This window comes from Melospiza melodia, chromosome 2 (assembly GCF_035770615.1).
Source record: "Melospiza melodia melodia isolate bMelMel2 chromosome 2, bMelMel2.pri, whole genome shotgun sequence".
Lineage (NCBI taxonomy): Eukaryota > Metazoa > Chordata > Aves > Passeriformes > Passerellidae > Melospiza > Melospiza melodia.
In genome coordinates this window covers 67,130,883-67,154,479 of record NC_086195.1, presented here as the reverse complement: position 1 = coordinate 67,154,479, position 23,597 = coordinate 67,130,883, and the positions used below count along the sequence as shown (strand labels likewise).

Below are 23,597 nucleotides of genomic sequence, written 5' to 3'. Positions count from 1 at the left end.
GTCAGCTTTAAAAGCTTAGACATGCTCAGGACTTGAATTAAATTCTGCTTCAAAGTCAGATATTATTTTAATGGCTCTTCCATAGCTTTTTTTCTCACATTAGCCCCCCAAACAGTTCTCATTTACATTTAGATTTATGGCTGCTTTTAGTACTTATCTTTAATCTTTTTGTGTAGAAACTCACCTGCCAACATAAACCTTTATCTTCCTGAGTCTGTGACTGCTTCTTACTGCTAATGAAAAAGTGGACAGTTTTGCAAGTGTATAAATCATTCAGAGAGTATAAATATATATCCAGAAGAGCATTACTTAAAGAATAATGTTCAAAACTTTTGAAAACTATTCTCAGAGGCTGATGACCTGATAAATAATTATTCTTAAATTACACTTCTACAAGTACATATATAAGGCCTCTTTCCCCTCTTGATAGATTAAAGACATCATTTGATTCATTCAAGAATGACAACGGCTTGAATTAATTTATGGTTGTCTTCATGTATGCAGGATAAAGATTTATCTGAAATGGCTTTATATTTAGGCAATGAAAATAGGCTGAATTGGACTCAGACATTCAAATGGCAACTAATCTAGCAATTCTTTTGATGTGTATAATGTATTGGAGTGGGACATCTCTGATGTAGCATGGCTTCAGTGTCAGTAAATGTTAGAGATGAAGACAGTATCACAGTATCTGCTCTTGTAACAATAAGCCATCTCTTGTGAAAGCCTCATTTGGTTTAAAGCACAATTCAGTGAAGCTGTGGGGCGTGCAAAACCCAAAGATTGTGACTACTCAAGTATCTTTAAAGCATCTCTGTAGACCTCCTATTTACTAGATCATATCTTTACTGGATAAACAGAAATGAAAAGATCCCAATTTTGCCTCCAGCCAGAAGTGTTTAATGTGTGTAAATCAGAGTGAGATTTGCCCTTTTTCTAACAGGAACCTTTATTTCCCTGGTCACGTTTAAAGCAGAAAAGCCAGGCACTGCTCAGTTATTTTATGTTATCACTGTAGCGGGGGACAGTGTCAGTCCCACTAGGTCAAAACTTGAAAAAGGAGGAAGAACAAAGAGAACATGGTTTTTCTTATGGGCTGTTTGGTATTTTTCTAAGCATGCATGTTTGTGATACTCAAGGCATAATTTGTGTTACGTTGTGAGGGGGGGAAGCAGCTCAGAAATATGCCATGTGGGAAATCTAGAGAACATATATATACATATTTAGATTTAGTAAAAAAGTTGATTTATACTATTTTTTAAATTGCTTTTACTCTTTAATTTCTCTTCTAAGCAGGACCATCTGGTATTGATTACTTTTTATTATTTCTCAGTTCTCATAGCTTCGCTGTTTGGTCCATGTTTGTAATGGGTTTTCATTCCAGGGTTTCTCCTGTCTTTTCTTTTTCCCCCATAGAAGTTCAGCAATGTTTATAAAACATCAGCCAACAATCCTACGCGAGATTTTCTTTTCTCTTCCCTTAGTTTATTGGCCCATATTTTATAAGGCATGGCCTAAGCCAGCGAGACATTGCAGGGAGGGGAGCAAATTTAAGAAGTGAAATATGAGAAGTTACTCTTTGGGCACTGAATAAGCCTAATAACTTGTGTGACCAATGAAGCATGAAGCATATTGGGGAAAAGTGTAGAAGAGGCACTAACCTTGCTTGCTACGTGATTTATCTCCCTAGCAAAGATTCTGCACAAGGCTTAACTATAAACAGGGCATTTTCCAACCAAGAATTTGGCCATTTGGGACATTTTCCAACCAACAACACAGGCATATGATTTTTTTTTTTTCTTTTCCGGGTATACTAGATCTTGTCAGCTCTGCCCTCATGCCCAGCTCCTCATCTCTGCTTCTCCCGGAGCTGAGCAGCTAAATTTGTCAAGCAGAACTCCCTAAAAATATACCATTGTACTCCAAATCCACTAAGCAATTGATTAAGAAGAAAGCAGAAGCCTGTAATCCTGTCCCAGGGCCCTTCCGATGGTGCAGAAAGCCTAAAGAGATAGATCCAGTGAGGCTGAGATTAAAGTAGCTGTTGTGTGTGACATTTTCTGAAAGGGCTCATTTCAACATGAAAAATGGCCTTGGGATTATGATAAATGGGGGGTTCTGACATGCACATTCCCCTCCTATAATCGTCTGTGTTAGAGCTGAGATAGCAGATTGTCTGCCTCCTGTGATGGAGGCTCCTGCAAAACTCACCTTTTTCCCAGCTGACCTTCAGAGGGGATGATTAATTGCCTGGAGGTAGCCTCTTGTCAGTTAGCCTGTGATCTTTGTTCTCTATGTTCAAACCATCTGCTGAGAACGGACGAGGCTGCTACTCCATCCCTTAGTCCTTTTCATACTTATTACTGCTGAGAAAGAACAGGGCCAGGGCTTCAAGGGTCTCATGCTAAAATTGGCACCCTCGCTCCCAGTTCGCTAACAGTGAAGGAGATTTATGGACTCATCCTTTCCAGCCTCTTAAAATTTTTGAGGATTGTTCCAGCTATGAGCAGAGCTCCAGGAATCAAACAAAAAAGAAAATTCTCTCTCATGCCTTGGGATAGTAATAACTGAGCCATTACTTGTCAGACTGAGAAGGGTTTGAGAATCCAGGGAATTATCAGAGCAGCTGTTGTGTTTCCTTTTAAGGTTTCTGGATCTTAAACAGGTCAGTGGAATTCTTATTAGCTTTTCCAGGGTAAAAGCTGAACCACAAACCTGTCTTGTGTGCAGTAGCCATGTTCTGCTCTGCTGTATCAGAGCCAGAACCTGGACAGTTTTCCTGTGCTGCTTAGCCAGACTGACACTTGTCACCAATCCCCAGGGAACTGCCACACACCGTTTCAAAAGATGGGAAGAATTTCTCTAGGCTGTCCTATCAGCTTTTATCTATAAATAGACAATCGACTCCTCCAGTCGGTTTTTCTGGGAGGGTGTCTGGTGCATTTCATATTTTTCGATTACTGAGTGAAATTCCCCTGTGGGCAGAGCAGCTGACAGTTGCCTACAAAACACATAACTCAAGAGTCAGGGAGGGAGTACATTTGGTCTTTTGGTGTACATTGCTATACCCCTAACTAAATGGTCTCTGATCTTGTTAGGAAAGTTCCTCTTTGTGGGGGGGAAGTAAACCTCAAACATTATAAAAAGAGTATTAATTGATCAAAAATAAAACCAGAAGAACACCATTATAAAAAAGGCATGATTTTATTTTAATCCTTATTCAAGAAAAAATGTCTATGGCTATTTTTCAGTGTGAAATTTCTTTAAGTCTCCATGAAACCTGTATAGATTTAAGCACATTCTTCAATTTAAGCATGTATTTTGCTGAATAAGAATGTCAGCTTCTGCTGAATCTTTATGCAAAATTCTCTCTCAGAAAACTAGGGCTCAGCTTCAAATTCATTAGTAATAGTAATTTAGGTTATTTTAATAGAATAAATGAAGACACACTATGTGTACGATAGAATATTATTCTTATTTTATTCTTAATTGATATTAGCCTGTTCTTACCAGAAAGATCCCTTATTAGTGCAGACCTGCATAAAAGAATGGATTTAATTACTAGATTTTTCTCTGCTTCTCATGTAGGTGTTTTAGGTCTCACTGCCTTTTAGGGCCACTGACTTCTTGCATGAAGCATCTGTTTTGTTCACAGCAGAGCTTTTTGGTTGAAACCTTGAGATACTGTGTAAATATGTTTGTGTAGACGGCAGTCTGATAGCTTTTTTCCCGAAGTCCCATTTGCTTTCCCTGTCTGCTTCCTCTTCCTTCTCCCATGTAGTGGACTGCATGGATCCTACCTGCTCGGGACGAGGCGTGTGTGTCCGAGGAGAATGTCACTGTTCGGTTGGCTGGGGAGGAACAAATTGTGAGACCCCGAGAGCCACCTGTCTGGATCAGTGCTCTGGTCATGGGACCTTCCTCCCGGATACTGGACTCTGCAGCTGCGATCCCAACTGGACTGGCCACGACTGCTCAATCGGTAACGTCAGCGCTGACTTCCTGTTGGTCTTTCGGTAAACTTTGTGAAACACTCAGTAACTCTGCAGAAAGGTGCTACAGATGTATTCCAGTGAAGCACTGGAATTTCTGCCCAATGTAGGGCATGACTGGAAGGATAAATTCCATAGCTCAACTACATAAATAATTCTGATACTATTGCTGAGCATAGGGTAATATCATAAATAACTCCATTAAAGCCACCTAGGCTTGCTATTGTTCATTATATGGCTGTTAATGTCATTGATGGTCTACATATAACTTCTTGTTCCAGTGATAGTTCTTGATGAACCCCAGGACCACTAAAGTGTCTGTTTTGATTTTTAGGAGATGACTAAATAATCTTTAGTGGCTGTAAACAAGAAGGACGATTTGGTAATCTGTCAGATCTCCTTTCCCTTCTGAATTCAAAGCTTGTGCTTTTCTAGGCTAGAGGAGGATGAGTGCCTCATGAGGTTCATATTAAAAGACTCTCTTCTACCAGCTAAAAAAATAAGTTTACTGAGTGAAAGTATTTATAAGTACAAGCAGCTACCAAGAAGACAGATTTTTATGGGCAGTTTTGTGTAGAGGTTTGGAACAACGACCTTCATTCCTCTTCTGAATTGGCATCTTGCTCAAAATCTGCATCAGGTGTGGGAATTGAAGGCTAAAGAAAAATTGTTCAGGACCCTTTTCTTCCACATGCAATTAGCTCTTAGATAAGGCCACACTGAGAAATAGTGGAATACATTAAATAGTTAGAACCTACAGAGCATCAGTCCTTTCACTTTTGTCCTGTATTGTGTGCTCACAAAAAAAGACCTCAGCAATAACAGTTTCTATACCTTACACAACTGGAATGGAACTAGGCCAGAAATCCAGGGCAGCTCAGTATAGGCAGTGAAATGAAAGGAATTTTCAGCAAAGCAGCCCAAAATAAAAAGCTATTAGGGGAGTGGATATAGTAGAAAATATATGTAAACAACATTTTCACTGAGGAATTGCTATCAGGAGTAAAGAAAATCAGGTTAACTGTTTGCAAGTATTTAAAGAGAGTTATTTCCAAGGATGAGGCAAACTGAATAAACCAGTGCTAGGAACATAAGAAAACCCTTTTGACAATCATCATTTAGCCTGGGTGTTAGAAGGTTATCATAAAGTAAAATTGACTGGACTGAGGAATAATCAGAAGAGGAGGCCTACTCTACTTGCCTAGGGCTGAAGCTAGGTTGATCAAAACTTTTGCAGATGAACGTAGGGAAACTGTCATGCATTGAAGGGAAGATAAATTTGGTGCCAGGCTTTTCCTTTCCCCATATTAACATCTTCAATTCCATACTGTGTGAGTTTATTTTTAAAACCACCATAAGGGGAAAGGTAGTCATGTATTTGTAGTTGGTAGCATAGATCATAATTGAGTCATTATTCTGTGTTTGTACAGAGGTTTGGGGATTGCAGGGATGGATTTAGAAAAATGTTTATTTCAATGTGCAAACAGAATTCACTTTCCCTTTGTTAACCTGCAGGGTCATGTACAGATGATTTATAAGCTTTCCTTATACTGCTTTTATAAATCCATCTAGTGCAAACTTTCTTTGGCAGCATGAAGTTATTTGAGACAAACTTGAGCATCATTCCAAGACCTTTTTCCTCACTGAGCTGCTTGTAACATTCAGGTTATTGTGCCTCACAGCTAAAATCACAGCTAAGATGATTTGTAAACTTCCATTTCTAGCCCAGACCTTTCCACTGAATTGATGACTTGATTTGAAAGACAGATTTACTCACAGGATATGTGGTCCTTTCTTGCATCATTAAAATAGAGTGAGCAAGTATGCTATTGCATGTAATAACACACTGCTGCCCAGCCCACTGGGGTGGAGGTTCTGTAGAAGGGTCTAAAAGGGACAGATTTTTATTGTTCTATAAAACAGGACCAAACAGGGCAGATGGATTACTAAGGGAAAGAGCTAAGTACTTGCAGAAATGACCCTCAGCTCAGCAAAGCAGTTAGGTCTGTGTTTAGTCCCAGTGAAATGTATAGAAATGTGCCCATGTGGATTTGTGCCAAGGACGGCCCCTTTGATAAACCACATGGAGAGGCATACCCTGGAAACAGCATAATGATCTGAAAACCCAGAATATGAACAGGCACAGTGGATTTTCCAGCTCTTACCACCTTGAATTTAAGAATAGCACCTGTGTACAGTGCTGTATGCTGTATTCATTTAGGTTATCAGGCAGTATGGAAGCAGTAGCTGAAGTCTGTGGATTGTCATATGTAGAAGGTAAAACTAGAGCCTCTTTGAACCTTAGACTGCATCTTTCAGCTAAGTAGGTAGATTTTACCTGCCTTTAGTGGTAATCTTAGAGAACACACATTACTGGGTAAAACCCTCACTTTTCACAAAACAATAATATTACAGAGATTTCTATTTCCTGTTTATATTATCTTTTTTCATTCCACTTAGCCTTCATAGACAAGCTGTGCCAGTTCAGTCTCTTGTGAGAGATTCCCATTCTGAACTGCACTGTAGGAAGAAGTAGTAATATGGTTTGGGGTTTTTTTACTTTCTGTGTCTGCCCACTGCCAAGACGTGCTGAGACAGGGCTGCTGCCATACTACCTCAGAATTGTCATTCAGGGAAAATGCTTCTCAAACATATTCCGCCCTTTCATACAAGGGACAGTTTGTAGATCACTTTTCCCTCAATATACACCATTTTTTTGGCTGATTCCTAAATACTAGAAAGAGTATCTTAGAGAAAGGTACAGAAGTAATTCCAAGTGATAACTTGTACTGAGCAATAAAAGTGGTATTTTGTTTTCTCCATGGGATAATTAAATCACTTCCCTTTTGCATCTTCGTACTGTTGCACAAGCAAATTTTAAAAAGGCCTTTATAACCCAGTTCAGCTGAAAAGTCCAAGGCAATGCTTGGTAAAGGAAAGGGAATTAAGGAACCACTTATCCTATCTCCATTCCTCCAGTCTGCTATCACAGATTGTCTGCATCCCAGGCTTTTGGGGGCTATCTCCCTTCTCCTCTTATGAGCCGTATCTGGCAACTAATAAAGCCATTAGGGGGCAGGTCTCTTAACCTCCTGTTGTCTGAGTGTAGTGGGAAGGAAATGGCCTGTGCTGCAATGTGAAACAGAACTTACTGTATGATATAGTCTCACTCTTGACCTATTTAAACTGGACCAACTATTTCTAGTGAATCAAGAGGCAGCACACCACATACCTTAAGACATGTTTGCTGACTGCAGTGAAATGAATAGGTGAGTCATGTCTTGTGCATTGGGGGAGTGCACCATTTACCAGAGGGATCTCACTGATGCATCAGTATAATCCCAGGCCCATCAAAACAGTATTAGGCTTGGATGCAAAATCATTATTAAAGGAATTAAGTTATCTGGTGTTGTCCTTCACTCTCCTCAAATTTACATCGGCGATTTTCACACTGTTCTGTCTTTGGTAGTTGACATCTTTACATGCACAGTATTCATTCAAATCATTGCAAAGTTGAATATATTTAGCAGCAATAGAAATTATGTTCTCTGTGTCTTAAGTGTACTGACTTTTTCTGGGCAGTTGACAGTGGTTGTATATTGACCTGCATGCAGATAAGGATCCCTTCTCCATCACTCATTCATAATGACTCATGCAGATTATGCACAGTTGACATCCAGGCAGTACTTCAGACCCTTAAAAATACACTGGAGAAAAGCAGTAGTAGGGGTAGTACTTTGTATGTGGTAGTCCTAAATTGCCAGTGGAGACTTAAAGTCATGGGCTGCACATTTAACAATAAGACTTAGAAACTGGAAGCTGCGTCTCAGTAAAGAAGTAAGTTATGATATCTTACATATTTTGAAAAGACTGAGAGAGCATGCCTGGCCAGAGACTGAAGCTGAGCTTGCATGACCATATCTCATGAAATCTAGTACTTTGGTCCTATTATAGCTCCTCTCATCGCTTCTGCTGCTAACCTGGTTTTCTGAGGATATGCCATTTGGCTTTATGACTTTATGCCCTTTTGTCCCCACTGTGGCAGGGATGAAATGCTGCTTCCCAGGGACTTACTGACGCACTTTGTTATGAAGGTCTATGATCACACAAATATTTAGGTATTTAAAATTTGCCTTAGGCAAATGCAAATCATCAATCTTTGCTGCAGGGTTGTGGAGAACTACATATGGCAGATAGTCCTAGATAAACTTGTCCTCCAAGCACAGTGGGGAAATAGTGTGGGTAGCCACAGGGTAGCAGAAGACCAGGTATTTACCCATCTTCCATGACTTTACTTACTTTAGCAGGTTGAGAAGTTGGATTTAAAATAAAACTAGCATGGTGTGCGAATCCATGTCTCTGCTTGCAGGAAGCTATATTCTTGTAAATTATTGCACAGTGAATTGAAGTCAGTGGAAAAGCTCCTATTTACTCTGCAGGAGTATGGATCAATTGAAGGTTATTCACAAACAATTATTAGATTTAAGACCCTGTATCAGTTAATGGTAATGGCTGAATTTTTTAGTATCAATTTCATAGTATAGATTAACAATGGCGACAGTCTTTGAGGTAGCATGCAAGAGTTCCCACCACAAAGTTGGTACAGTTCATTGAAACAGGCATCTTTTCTCTATTCCAGTTAATAGATAAAGAGACCATGAAGAATGAACTTTTAAAGAGTTAGGCTGAAGTAGATGCACCTTTACATTGCACTGTCTTTTTTTCACCAGGAATTGTGCGGGAGACTATTGCACACACATACACACATGCACACACAGTCACAGAAGCAGTTCTCATACATTTTATCACACAATGTCATATGCCGTTGTTCAAACAGTGCCACGGCTAACCAAACATCTGTGATAAAATTTTATTTCCTTGGGCTTACTGGTATCAACTTTTGCAAACAAAATCCCATGTTAATTTCTTACCATGCCCAAGGCCACCAAGATAAAAATCCATCCTTAGAAAACATTCATATAAGTCTTCTTTAAACAATCATTTCTTCAGGGGTAAAAATGTCTCTGTAAAAGATGGATATAACATCAACTCTGACGTGGTAGAGGCTTGTACCATACTACAGACCAAGACTGCTTTTAATGCCTAAGAAGTTGCTGATTTGTCTTTTTCTTAGCTTTAAAATGCATGAGGAAAAAAAAGAGAACTAAACCTCAGGATGCAACAACTGAAATTGATAAACATCTTCATCACTAAAGAAAAAGTCACCAGACACAGCTATGTAATCAAAGGCCACCTTGAATGCTCTTTCTTCAGCTTGTTACTTGTTCATCTCACTACCCTGGCAGACCTATGAGAAACCTTAGTCTGGGGCAATTGAAACTTTGGTAGCGCAGTGTCTTCAAGGCTGGTCTTCAGAAGATACCGTTGCAATCTCTCCTGGCTCAATACCTAAATTGCAGACTCATCCCTGAAAGCCTTACTTTGGTCCTTTAATGGTCATTGAAAGCTAGAAAATGTTTTGTACCAGCAGGAATTTCATCCTCTGCCTTGCAGAAGCCTAGCATACTGATTTCTGAACTTGTGATCTTCTCCAGTTTTTATGGAGAGAAGTACCTTTTCTCTCAAAGGGAAAAATATGTGTAGCCCAGTGCACACACAAGGTTCTCACAGGTTCTGCCTGGCAGATAGATGCTTTGTGGATTGTGAAGAAACTAGTGAATCTAGAGAATCAACAGTGTTAATTAGAACTATCATTGTGAAAAACATGAATTTTTTCATGTAGTTGAGTTTGTGAGTACAGATTTTAGGCTACCCATTGCCAAGAGGAACTTAGCCTTTAAAGGCTTCTAAGCTTTTTATTAAAAATGCAATAAAAAACTAAGATCTGCCCAAACCTTTGAAATAAAAGCATTCAGGGAGGCTTTCATTTGAATATCCTTTTACTCCCTTTCCTTTTGTTTATTAAAAATGTGTGTAAGGAGACCCTGATGTGATGGAAAAAAGATAATAGTTGAAATGGGCTGCAGTTATTTTTGTGGCGAGTCCAATTCTTCAGGAGTCCAAGTATCTTTGTGCTCAGCAGATGAAAGGGACATAATAAAGGGAGGGAGAGAACTCCCACTAAGATAGAAAATATAACTTACCTTTCAAATATGAATTCCTACTTTAAGTCTGATAGCTGAGAAATTGTTTTAGGACATTTTCCTAGCCAATCAGAGATTCATCAAACTTCTGTCAGCTCTGGGATGTGTTTAGGATTTTACTTTTAACCCTTTCTCTGCAGCAGTCCATGCAGTCTTGATCAGACACAGTGACAAAGGGAAGATTGAAGGAAATGAAAACCTGTGTTCTAGCTGTCATTTCAGACTTGGCCAAAACCAGTGGAAGCAATGATATCATCAGTCTGTCTGTGACCATTAGATCACAAAGCATTTGCTCTGATTAAGTCATGTCTCAGGCTGAGAATAGTGTGTGTCCCGTCATGTAACAAGCAGTCCCTGGTTCTTATTGACCTTAGGCATTCTGTGATGAGCAAAGCTTCTCTCTGGCATCAGCAGTAATCAGTGAAAATTTATGGACCCCTACAGAGGGCAGTGGGAAGACTATTCCTTCCCCTGTTTGTTTCCTACAATAATTAGGGCTAATTCCCAGCATGCCAGTTTCAGTTCAACATATTTCCCTATCTCCAAATGTGACCTCAGCACTCACACCATGAGCTCAAAAGTTCTTTTGTTTGGATCAATTATGCTTTGTGTCGCAGTCTTTTCTGCCTGAAAACAGCAATGTTGTACTGGAGTCAGTGGGGCTCATGTTAATGTGACTAGTTTGAAAAATTTCACAACACCACAAGATACTAAATTCCATGTTTAAAGCAGAGTACTGTTAAAATACCGGGTTTTGAGGATGACTGAGCAATTAGCATGTTTGCTTGTATCACTCAGAACTTATCATTTGTATCACTAAGTCTCAGATGACCAAATTTTGGCTTCTTCTCCTTTGAAAGGAGGAGCCTCTTAATTTTTGAGTCTAGACCTCTGCTGCTGACTATTCCTACTTTTAACCAGGATACTGCTGCAATATCAGCAGCGTGATACTTGTGCAGAGTCAGTCTCTGCCATGATCTACCTTGATTATGCTGGATAAAGCCACTCATGGCTCAGCAAGGATGGTTGTAGGTTCCATGTCATGGCTTCTCCACTGGCATTCAGTCAATTCCATGCTGCTCAGTCAATTCCCTGCTGTTGTTGGTAGATACCTCCTGTGACTGTCACCTTACACTCCAAGCCAGCTGGAGCTCATCACAATCAGAGTTCCTGCAAAAGTTCATTGGATGTTTTCAGCTTCATCAAATCATATTTGAGACACTGAACTAGGTTGCCCAGAGAAGCTGTGGTGCCTCATCCCTGAAGGTGTTCAAGGCCAGGTTGGATGGAGCTTTGCACAGCTTGTTCTGTTGGAAGGTGTCCCTCCCTTTGGCAAGGGTGGGGAGGGAGTAAGAGCTGGTCTTTAATGTCCCTTCCAACCCAAATGATTCTATGTATCATTCTCAGTTAGAATGTCCAAGATTAGGTAACAAGGAAAAAAGTCTGTGAGTCAGTAAAACAGAATAACATAACAAAAAGACAATAAAAGACCAATAACTTTCGTGTAGAGGATTGGTATCTACTAAAGGCCAGAAATCCATGATTTAATAAGCTGTCTGAAGTGGTTGCACTGAAATCAGTGCATCCAATATTCTCTCTCCCCCCTTTCAAATTACAAGGTGTTCGTACTCTAAAAACTATCATCACAATTTGCACTAGTGAGCACTTTCTAATGATGTTGACAGACGAAAGTTAGAAAGCTCTTTGGAGAGAGCTCTGCTGCTTTTCAATAAAGTTGATCCTTTCAGATCAGTGTTGAGGCATATGGACAGCATAGCAAACAGAGACCTTCTGGAACAGCTACTGCTGCATCTGATTTGTGTGGATAGACAGACATCTAACTTCTGGATATGTCAGCTCTGCATGTTTCATACGTGTTCTGTGTCTCCTTTTGAAGAAGATGAATAACAATAAAATTTTTACGTTCTTTGGAAAAGTGTTGTCTGAAGAAAAAGGAATCCATATTGGGACTGAGCTCTGAGTAAGGGAATCCCAAGAAAATCTGGCTTGTGATCACTTCAACATACACTGGTGACTGATCTGTTTAAGTTATTTTAGAAGAACCAAAATGTACAGAATTGGAAAATAAATCAGTTCTTTTTAAGCATGAGCAAAACACATTTCTGCTGTCAAATTATCTCTTCCTTGTGGACAGAGAGGAAATTAAAATTAGCCCAGAGAAGAATCCTTCTTAGGAACTTCATTTAATATATTAGAAATTGTTTCTTTTCTGGGAAGCTTTAACGCATCCCAGAAAGCATAGAGATTCAATTAAGCATCAAAGAGAAAAATACAATCCTGCACTTTGGGATATTTATTTTTATTCAACAAATCTCGGCTCCAAGACTGAAGCCTGACAATACCTGGCATTTCATCTCCTGCTGTTCAACAACAAGAGACAGTTTAAAAGAGTTCATAATAATAAATAAATGGAAGGTTGACACTAGTATGAAAGTAAATCACAGCCATAGAGGAGATACTTCAGACAGAAAGTGATGGTCAGTCCTTACTGTTTAAGGGAAGGATGAAAATGGAGTATAAATACTGTAGGAAGTAGAACTTGATAAAAAGTACCACAGTAATTTAATGGAATTTCATCACACAGAATTACAACTTTCCAGACAGGAACTGGAAGACCTTTATGCAAATATGAAGCAAGCTGAAATTGCATTTCGAAGTGAGTGTGTCTTTTATTAAAAGACATCCCAGCAGTACCAGTGTACATTGTGCAGCTAATTGTGTCTGTTGTGCTCCTGTTCTTACTGTTACTGTTTCTGGCAAGAATTCCCAAGAATCCCATTGTGCTCAATCCTGTATGGTTAGAGTTAGAGGCTCAGTATTGGAGGATACACATACATCAGTTTAAGTATATTACTGTACCAAGCCCCTTCATTACTCATTTTGGAGATGGAGTGAGTTCCAGGGGAGTTACAGGCTCATCTCCTGGATCTGCTCAGCACCAGGTGAGGAGCTGCTCTGTGGACTGTGTATTCATCTCCAAGTGAAGCATGTCAGAGGCACCCTGGTTCCTGATTTGGATCACCAGAGAGAAATGAGACATTGAAGGGATTTTGCAGAACCCTTTAATTTAAACACAAAGCTGTTGATGCCAGCAAATAATTAAATACCAGGAGAAAACTGGGGGAAGAAAACTGAAGTGGGGTTAAACTTCTGTGTCTAGTTGAGGGCCAGAGCCAGAGATGGGTCCTATTTTTTATTAGGGATTTTCACCACCCTTCTCCTAAATACAGCTCAACCACTTTGAGTGAAAAATCTCTCTCCTCTTCTGTTCTGTGTTTATACCTCCATTGTCATAGCCAGTCTTTCCTACAAGTGCAGAGTTGCAGTTTTCCCACCTGCACATGTATTGGAGACCTGTACTCAGTCCTCCTGCAGAGCTGGCAAGAATCAGCATTCACACCAACTCAGATGTCCTGGTTAGGGTACTCTGTAATGCAGGATATGCATTCTCCAGTGCAGGCATTCTAGGATGTTCCTCAGGGCTTTGTGTTCAGGAGGTGAAAATTCAGGTGTCCAAGTTGCATTTCAAAGCCATTGCTGAAGGTCAGTGTTCTTCTGATGAGGGGTGATAGCAAAGCTGGTGGATTAATTTTCAGTCTCTAGAGAGCATCCTTTAATCATGATTTCCTCATGCATGGAAAGAAAATAAATAGCTGTTACCTTTTAGTTACATTCAGTTTACTGAGCTGTGTAAAACACATTGAGGCCCTTGAGGGGAGTGGAGAGTCATCAAAGTACCAAAAGTTTAATTGCACTCCTAAAAGGACAGGTTTTATATTTATAGACATAAATAATTGTTATTATTTCTACATTAGTAAAATTTAAATATTTGATGTATGCTTTAAAAATTGATAAACAGATTATTTGTTTAAAGGCATTAAATTATGCAGACATTGCTTTCAGGACATGATCTCTGAAGGAAAAATACATCCCTCAATTAATGACATGGGCAGAACTTACACAATCATTCCCTGTTTGCTACTAAACCAGGATGGTTTTCAGAGGATTTCATGGTACAGATCAGTTACTGGCAGTGACAGAAAATCCACACCTCTTCTTTCAGGTTTTTTCTTGCTCTTTAGTTTGATCCTTTCCTTATACATTTGTAAAAAGGATGGTTTTAAAAGCTAATGTGCTTTATGTCTTCTTCAGTAACAGCACAGGAGTTCATGTCACTACAGAGTTATCGAATCACAGGAATGAGAGTTTCATAACACTGCAAAATGTGTTTTGTTATGAAGAATGTCTTTAGCACTTCACTGCTATCTAAATCATGCTGATCACACACCTTCTGGTTTTTTCATCTATATATTTCTTGCTTTTCCCAGATATTCCCCATAAATTGCCTTCTAAAACAGGTTGTGAAAACAAGGCTTAGCTCCTCACCAAACTCAGCTTTTTAGCTCTGTGCATTGCCTTTCTCTTGTGCTTTTCTGGAAAAAAAAATCTGTCTGAGGTTGGAAATTACCTCAAATGAGCCAACTTGAAATGAGAAAATCCTAGTTACGGCAGATTTTAATTATTAAATTTTCTATTAATATATTGAAGGTCAGTGGAACTGACCCAGTTTTCATGAAGCTCTGAGCAATTTCACCTGATCTTACATTTTAGCACTAAATCTATATTTATTAAAGGATTTAGCAGACAGGTCAGAACCAGCTAAATCTCTGATTCTGCATCACATGTATGCTAAATAAAAATTTTCATCTGCATTGCTCTTCTCTAAGCTGGAAAGCTTTAAACTGTTGTCAAGCCAGTTTGAGGATATGTGGGGGGATCAGAGTAAACATGTAAAAATGGATTTGCTAGAAATGAAGCACAAATTAACATCATTATCCCTTTCCCAACACCAGTCTTTAATGTAATGTGAAAATAATGTGAAATTCTGAATGATGCCATTTCCTGTGTTGGAGGCTCCTGTGTCTGTTCCATCAATTAAAAAGGGCCTGAGCAAAGCACTGCATTGTTGGGTTAGTGTTTGATGGTTTTCTTTTCCCACTTTCTTCTGAAATATCAAAGACAACACAGCAGACTTTTTGTTCTTAAGGGGACAGATTTATGCCAGTTTTTAGCAGAATATGAAAAGAAAAAGAGAAACAGGTACAAGTTTTTTATTTGTAGGAGTAATTGCTTTAGTATTCTAACTTCTGAAGTGCTGTTAATGGACTGTGACCTCATTATACCTGGCACAGTGCAAATGCAGAACATAAAGGATAATCTTAGCCTCAGATAGTTGAGATTCTTAAACTTTAAGTGAACAACAATAGAGAGAGACATGTCTGATGGAGACAGACTAAAATTACATTTCAGTTTTCCTCAACACATTGTGGAGAAGTTAAGGCACGTCAGCAGCCACTGTCAAGATTTTGGGTAGGATTCAAGATGGACTGGGATTTTTAAGAGAGCCTTGAAGAATTCTGAGGCAGTTTTGACAGACCAGAGGGAAGTCCCTCCACCAGTCATGAGATAATGAGGGAAAAAAAATAAAGGAAAACCATTTGTCTAAAAACTAGCCAGCAGGCAGTTGAGTCTGGGCTCACAGAGTCACAAAATGGTTTGGCTTGGAAGGGTCTTTAAAGGTCAGTTAGTTCCCACCCCCTGTCCTTGGGCAGAGGCACCTTCCACTAGACCAGGTTGCTCTGAGCCCCAGTAATGGGCTGGTTACTGGTGGGGATGAGCAGTGATGAAACACAGCAGGTCCTGGAACTGAAGAGGAGACATTTCTTTTTTGATTATTTGCATGAAAAATAAGCAGAGTCGTATTGGAATGCCATTATCCTTTCCAAAGAATAATGTTTCTGATAACCTGAGACCTCTGGGTGAACCACCCCAAGCTCAACTATGCCTTGAGTGCTGTCTTCTCCAGAAATTCTCCATTAAAGAGGTTTGAAGTGAGTCATCCTCTGGAACTATCTCTCTTTCTTTCTTTACCCACAGAGGGCATTTAGGCTCAATTCAATTTTTCAGGTAAGACTGACATAACATGAGGTGAGATTCAGGCAATGTAAGACATCACTCCAAGACAATAACATGACAAAACCCCCCATGGGAATGTTGATATGAACTTGATTCCTTAAAAAAAAATTTGCATCCATTAATCAGTTCCTATCCATCAATGCCCTCTGGTGAGTACATAAAGGAGCCAAATATAGGGTTATACTCAAAGTTCAGGTGTTTCTCACAGAGGTGCTTGGCTTGATTGTGCTTTTTGAGGACATTAAGCCTCGTATTTGCTCTTAGAATTGGGCACCAGGTTGACTCAGAGGATCCCCTCTCTTCAAGGAACTACAAACAGCTTTGAGAGCTACACTGTGAAATGAGGTAAAACAGTGCACCTCTAGGAAAGGATAAGGAGTGGCTAAGCTGTTCATACAAACACTGGATGAGATTAAAGATGAAAGGAAATATTTAGTCACCTTTTGGGAACAGCTGGTGTGAAAATATTTAACAGGCAGGTCTTTTATGTGCAGGCAGAGCGTTCTAACTAAGCTTAAATAGGCAGGAGCAATATAGTGCAGCTGGCCAGTCTGAGAATACTGTAATAGGAGAATTAAAAGCTTTCCTTCTCATTTGTTCATGCAGCTCAGATGGTAGCTAATCATGTCCTCTAATTTTAACAACAGAATTGGGAAATGTACCAAAAAATGCAGTTTGTAATAAGAACAGAGGTGACAAATTCTGTCCCTCGGACTGAACGACAAAGAAACTATTCACCTGCCCTTTTCTGTAAAACAGCCTTAGCTGTCTTTTTCTGTCCAAAACGACATGTATTTAAGTGGAAGCTTAATATGAAATCCATTTTGATCATTTCTTAGTGAATCACAAGAAAAGTAAAATCTATTCTGACTATTTAATCACTCATTAGAAACCTGTGAGCATTTAAGAGGGCTGTGTTTTAAAGGTCCAGGGCATGTAGCAGGTTGTGTGTTGTAAAGCTGTTTAAATTGTAGGATACCCATCTATCTTTAAACTGGCACTAAGTGGAAGATTTAGTTTTGAGAGTTCCTGACTCCTGGTTCCCTGTCAGAAGTAATTAATCTACATTTTAGGGAGACTGTCCTAAGTAGTTTGTTTCACAAGTGTTTTTCACAGCTGAGAGTCTATATGACAGCCCTTGGGGCCTGGGAGTCCAAACCACCTCATATATCCAATATATATGAATTACACATTCATAGCCTGGAACCTGCACACTTCTGTGTGCATGGGTGGTGGTTTGGCTGGGGTCTCAGCTGGGTGGGAGATGAAACCCAAAATGTTCTCAGCATTCCCTTTCTGGGTTAGCCTAAAGATCTATTTGTTTATACCATGCAGTGCATATCCCTGGCCCACGTGTGCAAGACTGTTCCTTGGCAGCATGTTTTCTGAGAAATATTTCAGTCAAGATGTAAATGTCCCAGGGGGTTTTCCACCCTTTTTCATAGGAATGACTGCACAGAGACTCTGCTTTTCAGAACATGATTTTTTTTTCTCTCTTCACCATTTTTCAATGCACTCCATTATCCTAGTTTGACACCTTTAAATAACTCCAGGAAGGCTTCTGACTGTCACTATTCCCATTATCTCTGGGTTTTTTTCCTCCACCACCAATCTGTAGACATCTGATGTTTCCATCTTAGCTGTAGGACACAAGACTGCATATTGGGACTTCAGAGTGTTCATGAGCCTGTCTCAGAGTTCACATTTTCCTGTGGATCCATCACTTTCCTTCCTTATGCCTTGGTTACTTTATCTGAAAGGTGCTGCACCTGAGTCAGGGGAGCCCTTGGTATCCATACAGGCTTGGGGGTGAGGGATTGAGAGCAGCCTGAGGACAAGGACTTTGGGATGGACGAAAAGCTGGACATGACCTGGTCATGTGCTCTCACGGCCCAGGAAAGCAGTAGTGCCCTGGGCTGCATCCAAAGCCATGTGGCCAGCAGGGTGAGGAAGGGGATTCTGCCCCTCCACTCCTGTGAGACCCCACCTGGAGTGCTGCATCCAGCTCTGGGACCCACCCAGCTGTGGGGGTCTCCAACACAAGAAGGATATGGACCTGTTTGAGCAAGTCTAGAGGAAGCCAAAGATAATAAGAGGCCTGAGGAACCTCTGCTATGGGGACAGACTGAGATAGTTGGCGTTATTCAGCTTGGGGGATAGAAGGCTCTGGGGAGACTTTATTGTGGCCTTTTCACTACTTTAAAGGGGCTTATAAGAATGATAGGGACAGACATTTTAATAGTGCCTATAGTGATAAGAAGAGGGATAATTGTTTTAAACTAAAAGAGGGTAGATTTAGACTAGATATAAGGAAGAATTTTTTACAAAGAGGAAGAATAGGATATAATGAAGGTGTGAAGTGGCCAAGCTGGCATCCTCTGGATTGCTTGGTAAACTGGGAGGAAGAAAAAATTACTTCTTATTTGATATTCTGAGATCCAAGCTCAACGCTTATGTATAAAGAATGTGAACTAATAACCAGAGAAGGGATTGCAGTCTAACTAGAGTAGCCCTATGATAAAAATGTGCTGGAAAGCACCAGAGGCTACAATAGTAATTTTTGGAGTTCGGGCTTAAATACCAGTACTCTCAGACCTTGTATTTTCTCAATGTATTTCTTGTCAGCTTGCTGAAATTTTAGCAGCTTAAATCTAGCTTTTGATTTTCAATCTGCTGTTTCCTTTATCCTCCCCTAGACTTTGTTTATCAGGTCAGCCAAGGAGAACTAAATTTACTTTTTTTTTTTTTTAGTACATCTTTACTACTATATTAACCAACTTGCAGGTCATGTGTTTTCATCACCACCCTGACCAGCCCACGCTCCATTGCAGTGCTGTCTGGCAGTTGGGGAAAAAAGTAGAAAACACGTGTCTGGACTCCAGCCCTTCAGCAAGGATGGGTTTCAATAATTGCCCATCCCTTCTGCTCTTATTGGGTCCTGTAGTATGATATTACCTCCCTCACAGCTAGGAGCTGTGAAAATCTGTCTCTCAATGCCAGATGCAAAGTAAAAACTCCTGACAGCAGCTCGAGCCCTTCCTCAGCCATGCCTTTATTGTTTGATAGTGCAATTTCTATTAGCTTCCAATAAATCCTACATTAGGTTCTGTTACATCTCAACAGCAAGTGGTGTGTGCACATGCTCTGTTTAAGCAGCCAAGATACCCAAATACTTATGCAAGTTTTATTCTAAATGATACAGACAAGTTCCTGACTGTCTTTAGCCCATTTGAACTCCAGAGTTCTTTCAGTAGCAGACTTAAGCTTATAAGACTAAATGTTTGTGGAGGTTTGGAGACATCCACAATGCTGCTGTAAAAGGAGTTTTGCTGGAAACTGTTGCACCACCCTGAGCTTTTTGGGAAGCAAGAGCTAGATATTGTTCTTATGTCACATTTAAAAATGAGGTGTTTTCTAGACATGCAAGGCATTACTGTTGTTCCTATCATAAATTACCGTTCTACAAAGAACTCTCTGATCCTTTTCATCATAAGGGGCTGAGGACCTCACAGCTGTCTGCTCTGGTGGAGCTTTCCTCCTGGAGCTGAAGTGGGTGTTCCAGCCCTATATCAGGAGGATATCAAAAGTTGTTGAATAGCCCAAGTGTCCTGTAAATGGGGTATTCATTAGCAAAAGGTTAAAAGCAACTTAAGTATGGCTGAATTTCAGTCAGGTGTGATGTTAATGCAGGCTGAGTAGTTTTGAATATTTTATATGCAGCCAGTGACACAGAGAAAAAATGAGCACTGCAGAGTACCCTCGTACCCCTTTCTGTGCTTCCAACCCAGCCCTGCTCAGCATTTCTTCTGTTCACTTCTCCATGTCCCCAAAAGGAACTGTGTCCTTACCCTGTAAAATCTATAAAATGGCTCAGTGAAGCCGAAGGCTTGAGGTCAAAACATTTGGGAATTTAGAAGTGCCAGGCAGAAGTCAGAGAGAAGACCTCATAGGCTGAAATACTGTGAATGGCTTCTCCTTCAGCTGAGGAAGGGAGAGTATAGTCAGGGCTTATGAAAGATGGAAAGTAGCAGCCAAGTAATGAGTCTGGAGCAGAAATAGATTTATTTCATTTCATCTGCAGTGCTGCACTGCATCAGTATTTGGGTTTTGGTTTTTTCCTTGAAATCAATCCTGTGTAGTAATGGTGGTAACAGGCGCTTTAACACTGTATGCATGGGCATCTCTTCTCCACCAAGTCTCTGTTTTGCCAGACAAATACAATGTAGATAAAAACGTTTCCCAAATTCATGCCAAGGTTATGCCAGGTTTTAGACAAAAGTCTAGTGCTGATTAAAAATATTATGCCTATGTCCTCAGGCCTGCTGGGGCTCAGGGAGGTTTGGGAAGGCCATCATCCCTGAAAAGGCAAGGTCCTTTAGCTCTTTGCTTTTTGGCGGTAAGTACCAAAATACCCAGCTGTGACTGTGCTTCCATTAGCTCTGATAAGACTTGGGAACAAGCACCATCCTACCAGCTCCAGTACATGTGGCTCACAAAAGATACAGTTGTACTCTGAATGTCTGAGAGGTGAGTTTTAATGGGTAGTAGGAGAATAAGGACATAGAGGATGTGCAGATTTGTTAGAAATAGAAATATCCTTTCTTAAATTTCAACAAAGAATAAAGATTTTAATGAATCCCATCCCCAAAAACATGGTTTAAGAAGTCATAAACAGACTTTGCCAGCACTTAACTTTAGCATCAGTAGTTTATCAGCTTATTGTTTCCACACTTAACCAGATTTTAATTAAATGTGACTTCCTTTCTGCTTATTGGAAGAGCCTTCCCCTTTGGATTTGAGCGTCACAAAAGCTTAAGGAGTGCAAGAGAATTAGAAAGCAAATAGGAAGATCAATCACAGCAGACCCTTGCAATCCATGTCCATCTCTTTTTTGTAATATACTTATTAGATTCTTATTGTCAGGAAGGATTAGCGTTATGAGCTCTAGGAATTCCTTTCATTGCCCCGTAAGGCGAGGTAGTGAAGTGTGTCTGCTTTTCTTGACAATAACACTCTGGATTTTCCCCCTCTCCCTTCTCTCTCTCCACCCATATGCCCTCGTCTCTGTTGTCTCCTCTCCCACAGAGATTTGTGCAGCGGACTGCGGAGGACATGGCATTTGTGTGGGAGGCACCTGCCGCTGCGAGGAGGGCTGGATGGGCACAGCCTGTGATCAGCGAGCGTGTCACCCACGCTGCAACGAGCACGGGACCTGCCGGGACGGCAAGTGTGAATGCAGCCCGGGCTGGAACGGAGAGCACTGCACCATTGGTAGGGAGAAAGAAAACCCAACTCTTTTGAGAGAATTATTGATGATCAGGGAGGAGAAAAGGCGCATGCTTAATTGAATATGTGTGATCTAGTGTAGCATGAGCACCTTTGTTCTTGGATTTCAAATTCTGACATCATACATTTTCATGTGGGAACAAGACAATATGTCCTTTCATTTGTTGGTGACATGGCTATGTATATTTTTTATTATCAGACGTGAAGTACACCTATGTGGTGTTTGACAAGCCTTTAAATGTCAGCTAGAAGCTTTTTTTGAAACATCCCATTTTACCTCTCTTGAGAGTCTTTCTCTGGCCTCCAAGACTCCTCTGTACTCTGGTGACAGCATTTTTAGAAACATGCATCTGATTTTAAATTTTCTTTCCTTTTATTTGCTACATTATTTGCACTGTCACTTTGCTTGCCAGTATAAAAGAGGAAACTGCAGACAGATGATTTCTGGCTGGTATTTAACTCTGTCTTGCTTATCCCTTGTCTGTTCTGCTACCTTTCTAACCATTTCACTTCCCTCTCACTTTGCTTCTGTATTCCTCATGTACTGGCACTACTCATAAGCTCTCTCTGTCATGTCTCTTATTATGGATGTTATTATTAATAAGAAGCCAACAATATGCCTAAATCATGCGAAGAGCTTCAGTTCTCATATTAAGCAATTTGCAGCATCATTAATGAACTGCCTTGGCTTCACCTTTTCCTTCTCTCACTTAACTACTTAATGCATTTTCCCTTCTTCCTTCTTTCTGATTGTCAAGCATTTAGCCTCTTCAGTTCCCCTTCCGTAGTCATGCTATTAAATCAGTAGCCCTAAATTCTCCAGATACCTTTTATTGTATATTAATAGAAAACTAAATTAGTGAATCCAGTTCTATTCTCAACGATGCCAGTGTGGACCTGAAAAAATTCAGTTGACTTTAAAAGAATCATTCCAGAATGAAAATTCTCCTCCAGTCATTTTATTTTAATCAGCTTCTTTTAAAGACAAGGAAAATTTAACTCTATGTTACTTACATTATGTTATGATAACTAAAAATCACACTTCATCAAGACTAACCACTAGCAATACCTGGGCAAATATCAGCATAGCTATTGTGTGGATTAGCAGCTTAGTTACATGAGGCATCACTTCCCTTGCTTGAACACCAGGTGCATTTGCACACGCAAAGACAGGAAATGAAGCCTGATCTCAGTATTTTGATTTCAGCATTAGGATAATGGTGCAAACCATATCTGTGGCTCAATTCTACTTATCATTTATTTATGCTAATGTCAGCCTATCACATTAAGGTCTCCACATGCATCCCCCTAATGAAAAATATCTTGCTTTTAAAACTTCCTCTGTCTCATTAGACATTACATTCTGCTGTCTTTTTGATGTCCCTAGCAGCTTTCATATATTTTCCTGAGTAAAGGACTGAAAAACCCACGTTTCTTAAATGACTTTAAAATGAAAAGAGAGCAGTCTTGTGTTAATTGAAATCCTGTTTCCATAATATTATTTTACAGCCTTTTATTCAAGCAGTTTGATTTGGAAAGCAGCACAGATTCATGAGAGTAAAAAAAAAAAATTCACCAAAAGGCCCCAAATCCAGGGGACAATTTTATATGGAACTTATTTATGCAGGACAAAAAAAAAGCCTGATTCATTCCCTTAGTGCCATTTTATTAGTTCTGCTGTAAAATCAAAATGCCATTAGTTCAGTATATGATAATTCTCCACACAGCTGATATGCCTGGACTGTTTTCGAACAACAAGCTTTTATCTTTCATGGTAATTAAATTTATTTGTAGTATTCCTCACTCTAAGTATAAATGTTATCATGGGGAAGGCCAGCACTGCAATGCAGTCAGCATTGAGATTTTACTGGTGCACACTCTCATTTTATGTGCTGCTACCTTCCTGTTGCAGTCTGCCTTGGTTTAGGAATCATTCTTGGATACATAACATCCTGGAGCAACTCTATTTCTTTTCACTTTCCCCTCTCCTCATCTCCTTGCATGGTGATTTAAAAACAAATTTGTACATAGTCTCCTGCCTCTGAAGCTGTAAACACTATTTCCTACAGAATATTTCACTGATAAATGTGTAGAATGCAAAGGAGATTTGGCAAAGTTGTGAATACCCAGGAAAATTGAATGGTTTTAGCAGGAGTTATGTTGGCACAAATGAAAGGACATTGGCTTGGAATTACATTAAGTACGTGGAAAGCATTCC

The 23,597-nt window shown here is 39.9% G+C and overlaps 1 protein-coding gene across 10 annotated transcripts in view; it reads left to right on the top strand.

The window, feature by feature from the left end:
* Positions 1 to 23,597, top strand: part of TENM4 (teneurin transmembrane protein 4) — a 589,980-nt gene that overhangs the window by 448,383 nt on the left and 118,000 nt on the right. For all 10 annotated transcript variants that reach the window (XM_063148730.1, XM_063148734.1, XM_063148732.1 and 7 more), the window contains 2 exons: positions 3,782 to 3,982; positions 21,179 to 21,364. In XM_063148730.1, coding sequence (XP_063004800.1) covers positions 3,782 to 3,982; positions 21,179 to 21,364 — 387 coding nt within the window. The remainder of the gene's footprint in view (positions 1 to 3,781; positions 3,983 to 21,178; positions 21,365 to 23,597) is intronic.